Source organism: Mus caroli, unplaced genomic scaffold, assembly GCF_978045245.1.
Source record: "Mus caroli unplaced genomic scaffold, Mus_caroli_1 scaffold_16, whole genome shotgun sequence".
In the NCBI taxonomy this organism is placed as follows: Eukaryota; Metazoa; Chordata; class Mammalia; order Rodentia; family Muridae; genus Mus; species Mus caroli.
In genome coordinates this window covers 12,712,526-12,730,356 of record NW_028227271.1, presented here as the reverse complement: position 1 = coordinate 12,730,356, position 17,831 = coordinate 12,712,526, and the positions used below count along the sequence as shown (strand labels likewise).

Here is a 17,831-nt window from a genome sequence, read left to right as displayed (position 1 = left end):
CTAGTCATACAGCACTGCAGTATCAGAATGTTCATTCTGGTGGTGTTGGCACCCTGTTGTCTTATCCCTTAGCTGGCAAACACATCTGTTGTCTTTGATTTTTTTTTTAATTACAAGTATCGTTGTTATGAACATGCAAGCAGACATTTTGTGTTGCCCTATGTTCTAATTCCGGTGGGTCTGAATGCAGGGGCAGGAAAGTTTGATAATGTCAAAGTGCTCTTCACTTTGAAGAAACCACCAAGTTGTCTTCCCGGCATGCTGTGTTCAGCCGCAATGTTTGCAGTTATGGCTCCTCCCCGTCCTCAGCAGCACGTGTGTCTGTTAATGTTCCTCTTATTATGAATGGTATTCATTACAGTTCTTATTGCATTTTCTTACAGTGAACCAATGCTGGCCATTTTTTATGTGTTCTGCTGGTGGTTCTTGTATCTGCCTTGGTTTTCCACACCATACTAAATCCTTTGCCCACCTTTTCTATTATCCTTCTACAGGTAGTCTTTCATATTTTACTAATATTCTTTGGCATAAAGATCATAACTTTTGTTACAGACCCATGGTGGATCTTGTGATTTTGGTATTATATGACCATGAAGTCATCATCAAATACACTGGCTTGGATGTTGTTCTCTTTTTTTAAAGAGCTATAGTGCTAGCTCCTACCTACAGTCAATTTTGAATATAGTATTAGAAGCCAGATACATTTTACATGATCTATTAATTTTTCAGTTGCTGTGACAAACACCATGACCAAAGGCAACTTGGAGAAGAAAGGGCTTGTTTCATCTTCTAGGTTTCCGACCATCATAAAGAAAAGTCAGGACAGGGATGTGGAGGCAAACACTGAAGCAGAAGCATGAAAGAGTGCTGCTCCATAGAATTTGCTCAGCCTGCATTCTCAACCCTGGATTGCCAACTCCAGGGGAGCCATCGCCCACAAGGGGCTAGGCCATCCCCCATCAATCAAGAAAATGCCTCTTGTCCATTCTGTTGGAGATAATTTCCCAATTGAAGTTCCCTCTTCCAAGATGACTGAGTATTAAGTCAAGATGACAAAACCAAGAAAGCAAATAAACAAAACCTCGCTAACACACCTGGTTACTTGGTTGCCCCTGAGCAATTTGTTGAAAACCTTTCTTTATCCTCGGAAGTGTTTGCCATCCTGGTTTATAAACCATTGACCAGGGGCTTTGAAGTGTATTCCAGGATTCTCGATTGCATCTGATTAATCTATAAAAGCTCTCCTAATGTCAAGACCACACAGTTTTTATTCCGTACCTTTGTAAATCTTCTCATGTAGTAAGAAGTATTAATTTTAAACTCTGCTGCTTCTCTTTTTAAGACTGTCCTAGCTATTCTGAATCCTATACACTTAAACATAAAATATCAGGGTCCAACTCATTAAGTTTTGTGAAATAAAGACTGACATTTTGATAAGGATTTTGCTGAACTGAGAAATCATTTAGGAAGTACTGCTCTCTTAACAACAGTGCCTATCAAGACATGAACATAAGGGTTTTTATTTTAAATACACTACCAAAGAAAATCACTTTAAAATAAAAATAATCCACAAAGTATCTTTTGTCCATAACATTACAGTACAGACATGAGCTGGTCCACTCTTTGAGAATGCAGTGTGTCCAATCAGTCACCTGCCGTCTATAGGTTCAATTATCCAGAGCCTTCTCTGCAATGCTACCTTGTAGGTTCTCCTGTGCCTTCCCCACAGCCTCGGGTTGATGCTGCACACTTCCCTCTCCATAAGCACCAAGAAGCAATCCATTTCTCTAGCAAAACCAGCCTGGGAAATCAAAGGCAGACTGTGAAAAGATTTTACTAATAAGCTCACAAGAGATGTCTCACAATGAGTGTGTGGGAGGGTCTACTCCGTGTATTGGCTTGCCAACTCTGACAGCCATGAAGGAAACTAGATGGAGAGGAAGACCCCAGAAGCAACATGAAGACACTGGTGTCTGTGATTTCAGAGATCTAACCCCTAATAATAGAAAAGGCAGAGAGAAGAGTCAGAGGGAAGAACAACTGAGCTGAGTCATACGGTCCACTGACATAGAAGAGGACTGCCTTCTGGTATTGCTGCTTGCTAAAGCCATTTGGGATCCTTCCTTTTAGGAAAGGACACCCTGAAGGAATCCGTATGTTCTAAGCTCCATCAACTTGCTGGTTTTCTTTCAATCCTTCCTTATAGTAAGAAAAGTAGGCAGTGGAGACTAGAGGGGGGAGGCAGGGCTCAGTCAGACCCATCTCTAATTTTTCAACATAACATGTGGGATGATGTCTAATTTTTAGGTATTTTTTATTTAAATGAGAATTGTAGACCAAGACAAAATGTGTGCTGCATTTACAGAAGCAGACAATTACTAAACAGATTACTAAATACAAAATAGTTATTACCAGCTTAACACTAGAACCTCTAAGTTATGAATAATGAATGATAGACAATACTACAAAAGACCTGGCTTTAGCATAGTTTAGTTTTCAAAGGTGTGGCAGTGCATGCCTGTAACCCTAGCTCTATGGAGGCTGAGGTGAAACATTACAAGCTTGAGAAGAGTTTGAGCTACACGGCAACCATTTGAGCTGCCTCAAAGTAAAGATGATGATGATGGTGATAACAATATCCATGATAATAATGCTAACATCATAACTTTCTTTGAAAGTTCCTGCGGTTCGTCACACCACTGGAGAAAGAGTGCTCATATTCAGTTCTCTGAAATGAAGAGGCTTGCAGGTATTTTATTTAAGAGATGTGCAGTGGAAACCATTTTCATAAAAGCATTTTGGAAACAGTCTCTCCAGCAAGCGATTGTAGTTTTAGCTTCTTAAACCTAACTTTCTCCTCATCCCAGCAAGTACATAGCTCACTTTTAAACACTTCAAGGAATAGAGGTAGTGATGAGCAACTGAAGCGAAGCAGGAAGCTGTGGCGGGGCCTCCCAGGGGGAGAGAAATGGAGGATGCTGCTCCTGTAGACCAAGAGGTCAGAGAGGCCTTGGGAAGCATAATCAGAGGGTGATAAAAGTGAGAGCACCTGAAGGCCTTGACCTGAAGCACAAAGTGAGTCTAAAGCGGGAAGGGATGGATGGGTTTCCCTTTTCTTCCCTTCCTGTCTCCCCCTCTCCCTTTCTGACTTCCTTCTTTTCTCTTTCATTTTTTTGAGAAACATTGGATAATAGCAGACACTAAAGAACAGCTGGACTTCCTCCCATAGCACAGAAGATCCCGATTCTGGCAGAATATTGGTGGCAGTGGCAACAGATTAGCATTCCTTATAGTCCTCTCCAACCTGTACACACTGGATAGTCTTTAAAAGACACAGCAATTTAAGTCATCTTGAGGATGTGTGTGTGTGTGTGTTATATGTTATATGTTACATATCACATACCATATACCATATATCACATATCATGCATTATATATATCAGATATGCAATAGATATGTATTTATAAAGTAGACTATTAGCTGCACTGAATGTTTTTAAGCAAACCTGTAAAGAAATAACCCTGAAGCAGAGCTCTCTTTTGAAAGACCTGCCCTCTGAGCTTCACCTTTTCATTGGTTTGAATGCAGACAATTTAAAGACAGTATGAGCATCACAACGAACTGATGTGTGAATGGGGGTTGACACTAAGCTGTTTTAGCACGGATTTTCTTCTTATGAGATGTAGATTTATACACAGTGTAGCAAGAAAACAGAGATCTGCAGCCCTTAGGAATTACCTGCGCACACACTGAAACACTCTGAGTTTAAATACAAATGAAGAGAGGTGGCTAGAAAGAAAGCCCACGGCAATCAGAAGGGTTTCCTACCATAAGTATGAAGGTGAAAAATCTCTGTGGCTCTTCATCCCACAGAACAGAGGAGTCAGTGACGTTTTAATGTAAAATTAAGAACTATTCCTGTCTTTATAAGGGGTTAAAAGCCCTTTGGGGTTTAGAAAATCAATGCAACATTTATTTAAAGCAGTGCTGAATGAAACAGCTTAAGTCAGTCAACATGTCTGAGAAAGCCAATTTGCTAAAACTCCATGCCCTATCCAGTGTCCTTCAGTGACAGAGGGCAGTGGCCTTCTGTTTATGAATGGCCTTCTGGGTCAGTGCATGCTCTACCACGATGGGGTCATAGAACAGCCCGAGCTTTGACAGTTCAGAGAATTCTGCAACAATCTTTAGAATTTTAGATACAGAACTGTCATCACTACCAATATGTAGAAAGTCATGGGTCACCTTCCTAACAAGCTGTCAACATTTATTTCAATTTCATGTAATGCATGCGACCTATGACTGTTTTGCAGGGGGGCGCACTCCACTCTCAGGGCAGCAGATGCCAACAGCAAGAAGCCTTTCACTGCAAGGTCGCCACTCAGGATTGGATTTCTAAAGAAGCTACAGAAATATTTCTATCAAGCTATGATGATATCGGCCCTCCCTACAAATACCTCTCTGCAAGATGTGATTTGCAAAAATTGGCCATGCACAACATCAATTCACTGAAAAAGAAAATGACTTACAGGAAGACTTATGACCTAACTGCAAAATTACCAAAGGAGAAAAAAAATAAGGGTTGAGGCAGCCATCTGTTCCTGACACGATAATCATGACCCCAAAAATGCTAGAGAGAAGTCCAAATGAACTCACGGGGAGATGTTGGATAAATGTCTCTTAGCTCTACATGCCAAACACTCTTATTTTCTAGGCCAGAGACTAAACTCTCCCCAACCAGAAAGAAAGACACAGAGACAATGTTAGGCCATGTCAATGAGTTCACAAACTGATAATGTCAAAATCTTGCTGGCCTGAATGTTTTGGGGGTAAGCTGGACACAGCATCACTTGATTGCCTGCAACAGGGACTAGGGGAGCCTGCACGATATTTCATCCAGGAAGAGGGACCCTGAAGGGTTCCTTCCCACAGACAATGATATTAAGGTTTTGGCTCAGTGGTAAAGCCTGTAGCTACCCTGTGTGAGGCTTTGAGTTCCTTCTCTAAGACTGCAAATAAACAAACAAACAAATGCAAAGACATACTTATTAAATATATAAAATATAAACACAGTAAGCTAATATACTTACTTACATTAATATTTTAGCGTTCAAAATACAAGGCTAATTTCCTGGCTTGCATTCTATTTAGTACGTTTATTATGAAAGTATCTAGGATCTAGATGAGCAGAAAAATCTTAGATGTAAAAGAAAGTTTATGTATTTCTTTCACTCTGGGGGTCCTTATTTTACATACTGAAGACTGAACTTGTGTCCCGAGTGATTCTGGTGAGCACTACCTCATGTGTGAGGTCCCCAACCTGGCCCCTCTCCTCCCTCTTTCCAGTTTTGAAGCTTGTTCTGATGACCACCTTGTTCCACACTCACACCCTTTCCTGGCTTCCTATATGCCCATCACACAGTGTATGTTCCTGCAGAAAAGGAAGCCTTTCCTAACACACACCCTTATTCCACCTCTGATACCACCTTGACACCCCCTGTCTCAATCTCTGGACAAGTCGGTGGAGAGACAGGCTTTCCTGTGAGACTCTCTATGAGCACCAGTGGCTTTTGCAGAAGAGTGCATAGGCATCAGTGGTCACAGAATGGCAATGGGCGCCTCTGTGTTCCTTTCTCCACCTCCCGGAGATACATGTTTTATTAGATGGGGAAAGACAGGGAGAGGAATTTAGAAAAACACCTGAGCCCATCAGACAAGGTAACAGACAGCGTCAGCACTCAAGAGTCTTCCCTAAACTGCCTTGCAGGTCGCCAAGATGATTCAATGGTAAAAGCACTTCATTGGGCATTTGATCCCTGGGACAAACAAGGTAGAAAAGGAGAATGGATTCCTACTTGTTGCCCCTCCCACACACATACCTCTTTCTATCACACACACACACACACACACACACACCATGACACACACATACTCAAATGCATGCATACACTAAATAAATACACACATAGATAAATGTGATTTTTAAAAAGACTGCCTTCCAAGGAATTCTGTCTCTTGTTGGCTGCTTGTGTTTTCCTGGTCATGAGAGAAAGGGATTAGCTTGTAAACTAAAGCCTCACACACCCCACTCATGGCCAGTGATGAGGTCGCAGTCTATTTCTAAAATCCCAAACGAGAAACTGCAAGTCTTCAAGTCATGCCTGGGAGGCACAGATGGGTCTGGAAGCACACAGAGTCTACTAAAAGGTGTGATTAGTATTTACAAAACTGAATTCAAACCATGACATAAAAAGTTATATTGCAGAGCAGAGTGAAAACGTCTGTTAACTTCTTAAGTCAAACGGACAAAAGTTCAAATAAAATGTGAACTTCACATAGCTGCCCCTTTCAATATCATACTCAGGCCCTGCATGCCTTCCTTTCTGTAACTTTGAAGGTAAGTGAACAGTCTGCCGAGCACTACTTGAAGCAACTGACCTGATCTCTCTGCAGGTCCTATGTCAGTTGTGTATTGAACTCATGGCTTGGTATACATCTGTGCAGTGAAACAAACTAGGAAAGCAAAGCATAAGAGATGTCCAACAAAAATGAGGAGGTGATTCCCGACAGTTGATTTGTATTCCGATTTGCTTTAGACTCTAAAAGCATTATCATGTCTTTACTACGTCCGAGTTGATGCAAAGCATTCTGGGATAGAGGCACAGTCAGACCCTCCCCGAGAGTCTGAACACTTAGCTCTACTTTAGAGCTACTATAAATCTGGTTCATTTCATGGTGCAGATGCTCAGAGCCCTCTCTTCTCCAAAGGTACACCTTCAGAGGCTTGTCCCAACCATCTGACCTAATGTCCTTACAGTGCCTCTATTACTATTTTAGTACAGTGCTTATTTCCCTTAAAGAGTTACATAATTTGTACTTAACCAGTAGTTGTCCTTTTATTTATCATTTGACTCAGCAGGAGAAATAGACAACAACTTTGCCTGTTCTGTCTACTGCCACACCTATATTTCCCCTGTCATTTAGTAAAACCTTTTGAATGGACATTAGCTTCATAGCATTTTTCGAATAAACAGAAAGCATTCCCTTGGCTATTCCCCAACTATCACATAAGTTCTGCCACATGGCAGGAAACCTCTGCTCAGGTTCCATAATGCATGTCCTCTGTCAGGTTTCTAAAGGCCCAATCTTCCCACTCCTGGTTCTATCCCAGAGATCCTTTCTCCTATGGGATGTCCCACCTTCTATTTCCTGCCTCAGCTATAGGCCAATCAGCTTTGATTGACAGGTGGTGCATTCAGACCGTAGACAGTGAACCCAGGAAAGGAAGTTGACCAGTTTCATCATGTGGAGAAGAGAGGAGACTCTGCTATAATCCAGTCCTATTTCTCGGTGACTTGGAAGCCCAAATGTGCCGGGGACACAATGCTAGCCAGGTCTGTATCACTGTGTTTTAGCCAGAGGAAATGTTTCTGTTCTCGTCCCGCCACACAGCCACAAAATAAGTGGGTGTGCTGAACAGTACCTATGCACGCTTTTCTCAAAAAGTTATACTTTTGATTTGGAGAAGTCTTGTTTTTTTCTTGAGGGGCTGAATATTGTAGATATAAGCCAGAGTCATCCGTGTGCTGGGTACATGCACTTTCTTTGTGCTATTAGCTCATCCTAAAGGTTAAGTTTAAGTTCAGGTGACCAAGAAAAGAAAAATGATCTGGAATCAAACCTAAATATAATTGAGCTACCAGGTACCACGTAAACTAAGCTCCTATCTCCAAAGAAAAATTCCTCTTTAAAAAACTTAAGATATCTCACCATCCTGGAATCTTCCTATCCTGGAATATCTGATTTATTTATAGCAGTGTCCAAGCTCCATCTTCCAGCAGGCTATGTTCTATGACTCATGGCCTTTCCAGCTTGAAGCCACAGTTCACACTTCCCCTCCCCAGTTCCATGGACAGATGAACGGGCCACGTCCTAACACACTAGTGAGTCATCTCTGTGCCAGGGCAGATTTATTACTTTCAAGTTGGCTGTTATTTCTTCTGTGCATCCAGTCTTTTATTCTTGAATGTGCAGAAACAGGGGGTCAAGCCTAAGGTTTGCTAAGTCATTGCCCTGGTCACCACTTCCCAAGTCCAATGACCTTGAATTGTGTGCCTCGCTATTACAGTGCTATTGCTTTTGTGCAGAGAGACAGGCTTGTCCTGCTCAAGTTCTTCCTCCTTGATCTGTGGCTAATACAGAAAACACACATGGTATATAGCCAAGAGATAACTGTGGCATTTCGCTGCATATACCCTCTGGGGACTGCAAAGATGGGAACAAACATTCTGTCTCTGCCCACTGATTACTTTTCGCCCTAATTTCTTCAGGTGAGTCTCCATGTTACCTAGAGGGGTCTTGAATTCCTGGGTTCAACAATCTTTTTGTCCTGACCTTCCTACTATTATGGCGCTACATCCATCACCACCACATACAGACTCCCTACTTCTTAATCACGGAGGCAAGGCCCAGTTCTGTGAAATCTACCCCTGTGAACTTACTCTATAATGGTCTTTAACCTGTACCTTAAAAAAAAATAGGCTAAACTTTTAAATTAAGCAAGAGGATGTATGTCACATACTACAAATCTAGAGATGGGCTAATGGCATTGCTTCCAATGTTTGGAAGATTCGAACATGAAATAAGCCTCAAGTATATTATAGTGTTAAATATACACATGACCAAATATACATGGGAAATAGAAAATATATCTATTCCCTCCAGATGATGCTGTCTTTGGCTCCTAGGAAGCAGTGATAAAAACGAAAGGACACAAAAATAACTGGAATCACAGGAGACTCCGGCTTCCACAGAGACTAATTGGTTAGAAATTCTCAGCAGTCATGAACCCCAATTAGTTGCACTGTCAGCAACTGTACAGCTCAAGCAAATATATTTGCAGGTAATCAAAATGAAGCTGTGTGCAAGGTGGGCAGAGAGGGGGGCACACACCTCCGTTCCCACCACCCAAGAGGTGTGTGCAGGAAGATCAGGAGTTCAATGGCAGCTTACTAGGTTCAAGGTCATCCTTGGCTACATGATGAGTTCTAGACCATCATGTGCTGTGCAAGGCCATGTATTAAAACAAAAACAAAAAACAAAACAGGACCAAAATTTAAAAAAATAAAAATAAAAGATTTGTGCTTAATAGTTTATAGTGAAAGTGCAGCCATCTTGCATTTAGATAAGTCTCTCTTAGTTAATCAGCACATGAATTCTGTACAGCATTGCACGCAATGGCCCTAAGACTCTGAGTTTTCCACTCCAATCACACATAATTAGAACGTAGGTTTCAAGAGGACTGATCAGTACCAACGAAACAGATATTTCATTTAAGGCACTACGGGGACGAGTTCAGATTGGAGGGGGGAAAAAAAGAAGCGATTTGCAATTTAAATAGATATATTAGAATAGTGCCTTTTAAAACGAACACAATGATGAACACAGTTGAAGGACGTGATTTTGTGAAGGCGAAGCCTCCTTGCTTTGCACCAAGGTGTTTCCTTAGAGACGCCAGCATGGCCACACATGCAAGAGATGCTTGCCATGGGTTCAAAAACGAATGCCTCCGTAGCTGGGTCTCTAGTCTGACCAAGAGGGTTGTATCAGTAGATAACTGTGCTTCGCACACCTGCAGTGATAAGTCACAGCATACTCGCCCTGGTGCCTATGCACAATGGACACTGTAGGAAAAAAGAGTAGCCTTTGGCTCTATTGAAACTGGCAGCAAAAGGGGCTGAAGACAGCCAACACTTGTGTTTGACAAAAACCGACACCTTCATAGGGGTTGAAAAAAAATAGGATGTGTCCCCATATGAACAGCCAGTTAGTACAGGTTGAAATCAAAATTGAGACATTTTTAAATGCGAATTTGGAAACTGGGTGAATTGAGGATGATAACTGTTACTGTTGGAAAATGTATCTCAATCACCCTTTATATTAAAGTTAAATATCTTTATTTTTGTTTGGTTGCATCATAAGGCCATGTTCAATAATCCTAAAGTGATTTAGTTTCTGAACACAGCCACCGTGTGGCTCTCTGTCTCACGCAGTGGCACGGGCACATACCTGCGGTGGCTTCCTTTTCCTCCTCCTCGATGCTGTTCCTGATGCTGTCATACTCCTCATCAATGGTCTGATTGCCACGCATCTGGGACAAAATTCGGCGGGCCTTCTGAGTCTGTCCCTTCTGGATCAGCCACCGAGGGCTTTCGGGCAAAAAGAGGAATCCAAGAAACTGTATAACGGCTGGAATGGCCGCAAGTCCCAACATGTACCTGCAATAAGAAATTCAGTGATACTGTGAGATTGTTCTGAGAGCACTGCGCATATATACATGGTGGAGTGTAACAGTACTGAGTGCACACTCATGGAACACAGACTCTACATATAAAGGGCACGCACTTCCCAGAGTGTAACAGCACTGAGTGCACACTATTCACAAGAGTATGGAAACACTGAGTGTGCACACAGCCCAGACTCTGACAACACTGAATACACACAACCATGTCTGACAGCATGGAGTCCATACTCATCATAGAATCTCAGATAATTGAGTCATGAGAATACATAAACAGTGAGTGTGCACTCCCTGGGGTCTAGCAGCGCTGAGGACACACTTACAACAAAGTCTAACAGGACTGGATTCACACTCGCCATGGATCCTAAGAGTCCTAGTGAGTTCTTACTTACTGCGGAGTCCAACATCACTTGGTGTGTACTCCTCGGGGGTCGGACATACCTGAGGGCACACTCGCCTTAGTCTGAAAACAGAGCGTGCACTCCTCAGATGCTAACAGCTCTGTGTACACACCACACAGCCTAACAGCACGCCATACCCAGTCGTTCGCCATACAGTCTAAAGCACTGTGCGCACACTCCCAGAGTCTAACTGCTCTAAGTGCACACTCATTCACCAGAGTATACAAAGGGTATACAGTCCCCAGTGCCTACAGGACTGAGTGCATGCTCAGTGAGTGCACAGAGCCCAAGGGCACTGAGTGCGTACTCACCACAGAGTCTAACAGCAGTGAGCAGACCCATACCTCCCATGGTCTAAAATCACTGAATGAGCACTCCCTAGAGTTTAGCAAGACTGAACGCACACTCGCTACAGAGCCAACAGCATTGAGTGTATACTCACTACCGGATTTGATGTCTATGTGGACCACAGCCACATCTGATCGCTAATTAATCAGATTTTATCCCCCTGAAAAGTTATTTTTATGTTGTACTGAAATTGAAAATGAGAACAATCTAATACTTATTTCTCTCATAGGAATTATACTTTCACGATGGCAGGCAAATGCCATAATGGTATTTCCACACTCTGAACAAATCATGCCAAGCTCTGCATATCTAATAGGTCTGACACTAATAGGCACAACAGAACTGTGGTTTGCCATACCTCTCTGTTGTCTCCTACTGCTACAGACTCCATGCATATCTTCCAGTGCACATGAATGTAGGGCTTCTGTGGTCTTGGTAAGCGTCTCTTAAAGGCACACATGCTAAAGCCTTATGTGCCAGCTTATGTTGCTAGTGGGAGGAAGTTTGGTGACTGGGCATTCTCTGAAAGGCGATACTGGGACCTTTCCTCTTGCCTTTGGCCTATAGCACACACGAGGTGATTGATTCCCTTCATGTTGAACTGCTATCATGATGTCCTTCCTGCCTTGACTCAAAAACCTTTAGCCAAAACATCCCTTCCTGCTGAAGTGTAGAGTAGGTCAGCTATGCTGTTTTAACAGAAGCAGAGAGTAACCCAGGACTAAGAGGACTATCTGATACAAGATATACTTCTCATGCTACTAAGGGCCTGAAATTGCTTCTTCTGTGTTTTGTTGGCAGATTTTTGGTTTTGCTTTCTTGTCTGAAATGTGGTCTTGCTAATAAGTAGCTTTATTGATCTGCACTATGTAGTCCTCCATCTGTCTCACGAGAGCTAGGGATTACAGAGATACACCAGCATGTCTTGCAACAATTTGTTTATTAATAGCTATTTTGTTTCTTTGAATGATTAGGTTTTTTTGATTTATTTATTTATTTTATTTATATGAGTACACTGTAGCTGTCTTCCATTGGGTTCCATTACAGATGGTTGTGAGCCACCATGTGGCTGCTGGGAATTGAACTCAGGACCTCTGGAAGAGCAGTCAGTGCTCTCAACTGCTGAGCCATCTCTCCAGACGGAATGATTAGTTTTTAAAAAGTAACTTCCTGTTTCATTTTGCCATGAAGCAACAGGTTCACCATGATTAAGCAGCCATGGCTCATAGCAGAGAAGAAGGAGGTGGAAACAAATCATTGTAAACAAATGATGACCCTAATTGGATATGCTTTGCAAAGCTAGTCTATCTTTTAAGTTATGCTAACCCTAGAATAAAGCAATGTAAAGGCTCCCAGAGATCGAGCTCATGACATAAGGCAACTACTTTCTAAGCAACTGTGTTTTAATTCTAAAAACAAAAGAGGAAAAATATTATGATGATTTGGGCATTAAAATACCAATTACGCCGGGTGTGGTGGTGCACGCCTTTAATCCCAGCACTCAGGAGGCAGAGGCAGGCGAATTTCTGAGTTCAAGGCCAGCCTGGTCTACAAAGTGAGTTCCAGGACATCCAGGGCTACACAGACAAACCCTGTCTCAAAAAACAAACAAACAAACAAACAAACAAACAAACAAACAAATTCCGATTACTATAAACTGCACAGTAAACCTACAGGAAGAATCGGTAAAAGTGAGATTTGGAGAGTGAACAAAGTATTTATGAATGAGAGACAGAAGAGATAATTTAGACTTCTATGCCTATGTTGAACATTTAATCCCTCAGTGCAGCGCACAGGGGACAGATTGTTCCTTCACAATTTGAGCATTGCTTCTCAACCTCAGAGTCTGCCATTGTATCTGAGTTTTCACTCCCACTCCCTAGCTGAGCACCTGGTGAAGCTCTTGCACATAGCTGGCATCTAGTAAATATTTTATGACACAAAAGGACAACAGCCACGCTCTGAAACCTTCTGTGTCATCACATAGAGAGGAACTATGTTTACACTCACAGAGCAGTATTTCAGGTGTATACCTTATATTATGTGTTCAATATAATGGATTAGGAATGAGATAAGCTTAACCCCGTAGATGAAAACTTTCAAGAGCTGCACAAAGAAATACAGAAACCACATCATTTTCAGATCCCCCAAATCTACACATGTTTCTTTGTTCTTTGCTACTCGTTAATAAGACCTACAACGTGTGATCCATCCAATAGCTGACTGTGATCATCCACTTCTGTGTTTGCTAGGCCCCGGCATAGTCTCACAAGAGACAGCTATATCTGGGTCCTTTCAGCAAAATCTTGCTAGTGTATGCAATGGTGTCAGCATTTGGAAGCTGATTATGGGATGGATCCCTGCATATGGCAATCACTAGATGGTCCATCCTTTCCTCACAGCTCCAAATTTTGTCTCTGTAACTCCTTCCATGGGTGTTTTGTTCCCATTTCTAGGAAGGGGCAAAGTGTCCACACTTTGGTCTTCATTCTTCTTGAATTTCATGCGTTTAGCAAATTGTATCTTATATCTTGGGTATCCTAAGTTTCTGGGCTAATATCCACTTATCAGTGAGTACATATTGTGGGAGTTCCTTTGTGATTGGGTTACCTCACTCAGGATGATGCCCTCCAGGTCCAACAGAGTATTTTTATGAAATTAAAAGAAACAGAAGAAAAGAAAGAGAGGAAAAAAAGGGAAATGCAAACTTAACAGGGAGCCATGCACATGTGGGCTCTGGAAGCCAGAATGCTTTAGACCCAGAGCCCTTTGCAACGGGACATCTCAAGACCCTAGGTCTCAAACTCCTAAGCCTGCACAGCAGTAGGAGAAAACTTTGAACCTTCGACCAATCTTTCTCTTTGTTAAGACTAGTCTGTAAAACTAAAAATATCATGTACACTCATACTGGACACTTACTTTCTTTTTTTATTAATCACTTTATTTGTTTACATTTCAAGTGATGTCCCTCTTCCAGGTTACCCCCCATACAACCCACCCCATCCCATCTGCCCTCTCCCTCCTCCCCTTTGCCCCTATGAGGGTGCTCCTCCACCTACCCACCCACTCCCACCTCACTGCTCTAGCATCCCCCTGTGCTAGTGCATCAGACCTCCACAGGACCAAGGGCCTCCCCTCCCACTTATGTCAGATAAGGCCATCCTCTGCTACATATGTATCTGGAGCCATAGATCCCTCCATGTATATTCTTTGGTTGGTGGTTTAGTCTCTGGGAGCTCTGGTGGGGGAGGTGTCCAGTTAGTTGATATTATTGTTCTTCCCATGGGATTGCAATCTGCTTCAGTGTCTTCAGTCCTTCCCCTAGCTCTTCCATTGGGGTCTCTGGGCTCAGTCTGATGGTTGGCTGTGAGTATCTGCATCTGTATTTGTCAGGTGCTGATAGAAAAGCCATACCAGGTTCTTGTCAGCAAGCGCTTCTTGACAACAGCAATAGTGTCAGGGTTTGGTGTCTGCAGATGGGATGGATCCCTAGGTGGTATGGTCTCTGGATGGCCTTTCCTTCAGTCTCTGTTCTATTTTTTGTCCTTATCTTTCCTTTGGACAGGAACATTTCTGGTTAAAAATTTTGAGATTGGTGGTGGCCCCATCCCTCAAATCAGGGCGGCACCTCTCTACTGGAGGTGGTCTCTAAAGGTTCTATCTCCCCTTCACTGTGCATTTAGTCTAAAGTGATTCTCATTGGGTCCTGGGAACCTCTCTTCCCTGGTGTCTCGGACTTTCTAGTGGCTACTCCCAGTTCCTCATCCCCCACTGCTACATAAAGAAACAAATCAATTATTTAGTCTACTTTAATTATCACCACTGATAACATACATTCTGACAGAAGGAAATGCATAGCTTTGTAGAAACCCCACTGCACATAGCTGCAATACATAAAGAGCAAGAACAGACTGAATCCTACTTCATCCTGTAGTTTTGTTGTGTCCCCCTAAGCCATGTATCTAAACCTTGCTTAGCAGTTGTACTAGTGGCTGGTGATAGAACCTTCAACAGGCAAGGAAGTTCTGGAGGCTGCAGGACCTTATTCCCGGCAACAGGCAAATCCTAGAGACATGTCGTCAAAAGGGCTGCCTCTTGTCTGTGTGCTTCTCCACTCCCATGAGGTCAGCTTCTGTCTCTGCCATGTGCCACTACACGGTTCCCACCATCACTTTCTGTCCCATTCCACCCCCCAAAAAGCAAAAGGCCAGGAAATGGTGAGCTGAGATCTCCAAAACCATTTCTCCTTTTAAGTTAACTGTCTCAACCACCCCTGCAGACTGATTAACATAGTTCGGGTCCGGGTACACTGCGAAGGTTGTCTATGTGCAAGTTACTTATCTATGCCGTATCTATTCTCTAGCACTGCGACGAGCCGTGTGTGACGAGCAAGTCCTAGTTAACTTGGCAGAGAGAAGGCTCGGCCTCTATTTCACCTCCTTGGGATGGCTGACCTTGTGAGCAGTCCCATACAGATCTGCTATATCTGTATATCCCCCCTCCCCACCAGTCTCCAGCGGGTAGAACTATCCAGTATCATTCTTTGGGAGAAAATTCTCCCTTTTGAAGACCTGTATACTGGTAAAGTGGGAAGGATTGCTGTTATGCTGGTGAACAATTCAACCTAAGATAAAAAAAAAAAAAAAAAAAAAAGCAGGACATCACAAGCTTAGCTAAAGTCTTCAGAGGATGTCAGTCTTCCAGATGCGCCGAAGTCAGGAACCAGATGAATGGCAAGCAGCCCTAAGTGTGTGATACACTAAGGTAGGAGGCCCTGGGGAGCAGGAGACTTCATTATTATAAGCTAAAGAAAGGGCTCTGAATCCTGTATTCACTTGTGGGTCTCCCAGAGGGTGCTTTAAATACACCAGTGTCTAAGCCCCACCTTCCCTAGGGGTTGTGATTAATTGGTCTGGGCTCTGAGCCCAAAGGATTCTATTTCATTAAGAGCTCTCCGGGGTGGTGCTAATATGCAGTTGAGGCCAAGAACCACAGATCCAAACATTTAAAACTCCCTGTGGTAACAGTGAACAACAAACCTCCAAAATTTCAAGGAAAAGACATTTGTCTTTTGAAGGTACAAAGAAGCAACAGGCTAAGAAGGGGAAACAAGCCGACTCTAGAAGAAAAAAAAAAGGGAGAACTGACAAGTTCTGAAACTCTTCAAAACATTCTGAGCATCATGGCAAGACATCGTCTAAAATACATCAACCTTGATACGAAGAAGGTCACAGCTAGCAGTTCACCTGTCTCTACAACCTGTCCACCAGAGACTGAAGGATACAGCACTCTCTGGGCCTGCAATCCTTTCAGATGTTGTCAGCCTAGGACAAGATCTCCTCATTGCTCAGGGTAAGTTTACTTCTCAGTTCCCCAAAACTGATTTGCTGAGAAGCCCAAATCCTTCACTGCTGGGCCCCTGGATGCCCTAGAGTGGCTCAGCCGATTAGATATGCTACAGCCACTATTATATTACAGGCTCTCTCACATTACTTCTACGTGTGCACATTCAGAATCTTCTGACAGGAGACGGTTTAAGGCAGATTTCTGCAGTCTGCAGCAACCACTGGCCTCTGCCAACTAGGCTGTGGGTTAATTACCATGTTACACAGTCTTTGTCGGTCCCAAATACATGGAAATCTAATTGAGTGTACAGACAGGCTCAGGTGGTTCACAGAACACTTAGAACAGCTATTAAGATCTAACAAAGGACACCAGCTATGTGCCCAACACTGTTCAGAAAACCCTCCAAGATGCAGGACACCTACCACCTTCATGACAACCCTAGGAGGTGGATAGCATTATCAATCTCACTTTATTGATTAAGAAATGAAACACAAAGGAGATGCATACTTTAGAAGGAGTAAAAGATACCAATGATATCCAGTCAGTCTGGCCCCTATACATGTTTACTATGAGCCAACCTATGGTAAATATTCAGTAATTATCAAGTAATTGACTATGCTGAACTCATTAAAAATGAGTTCATTATTTCACCTTCACTTCATGGTTAAAACAATTCTGAAATTCTTTTGGGTAACATGGGACTTACTCATATCTATGCACATAAAGCCATACAGCAAAATCATAAAGCAAAGAGGGGCTAGAGCTCTAAATATTCTTCAGCAGTGTGTATGTAGCATAGATGCACCCATCGGGCTGGATAACTGCAAGCCAGCAGGAGCAGAACAGCTGGGAAGAAACAATATCACGTTATTCAAGCAATGGCCTACCTCTATTAAACTAGAAACTCCTGACTGTACTACCACAGCACAGGAAACACAGCCACCAGTTAAAAGAATCTTTGTTTCTTTGACACAGGGTCCCACTCCAGAGCCTAAGCAGGCCTCGAATTTGCAACCTCCTACTTCAGTTGCCAGAATTATTTCTCTTTCAATTACATAGGAAACAACGGAAATAACAATAGATATTTTTAAAAAGTATCACTGGGAGCAAAAGGATGTTACACATGACAGACATGATAAATAAGAAATAGTCTTTATCTATATTTGATTTTGCAACCTGAGCCTGACAAAATTCTCCCCCAGCCTTAACCCTTCAGAAGAAATTGCACAGAGTTACATTCTGCATTCAAATCTAACTCTCTTCTCCTCTTCCACTCTTCTCTCTCAAACCCTCGAATGATGTGGAAAGAATGGGACTCCACAGCTCTATGCATTTTTAACTATAAGTCAAGGTGATATGGAAAGCCATCATAGCTAAAGAACTTCATTGCAACATATAGTTAAATTGATTTGTATGTAAATAGTTTCATAGCTTT

At 42.5% G+C, this 17,831-nt stretch overlaps 1 protein-coding gene across 1 annotated transcript in view; it reads right to left on the bottom strand.

The window, feature by feature from the left end:
- Positions 1-17,831, bottom strand: part of Slc2a13 (solute carrier family 2 member 13) — a 305,859-nt gene that overhangs the window by 220,664 nt on the left and 67,364 nt on the right. Inside the window, exon 3 of the mRNA XM_021183777.3 lies at positions 10,070-10,278. Coding sequence (XP_021039436.1) covers positions 10,070-10,278 — 209 coding nt within the window. The remainder of the gene's footprint in view (positions 1-10,069; positions 10,279-17,831) is intronic.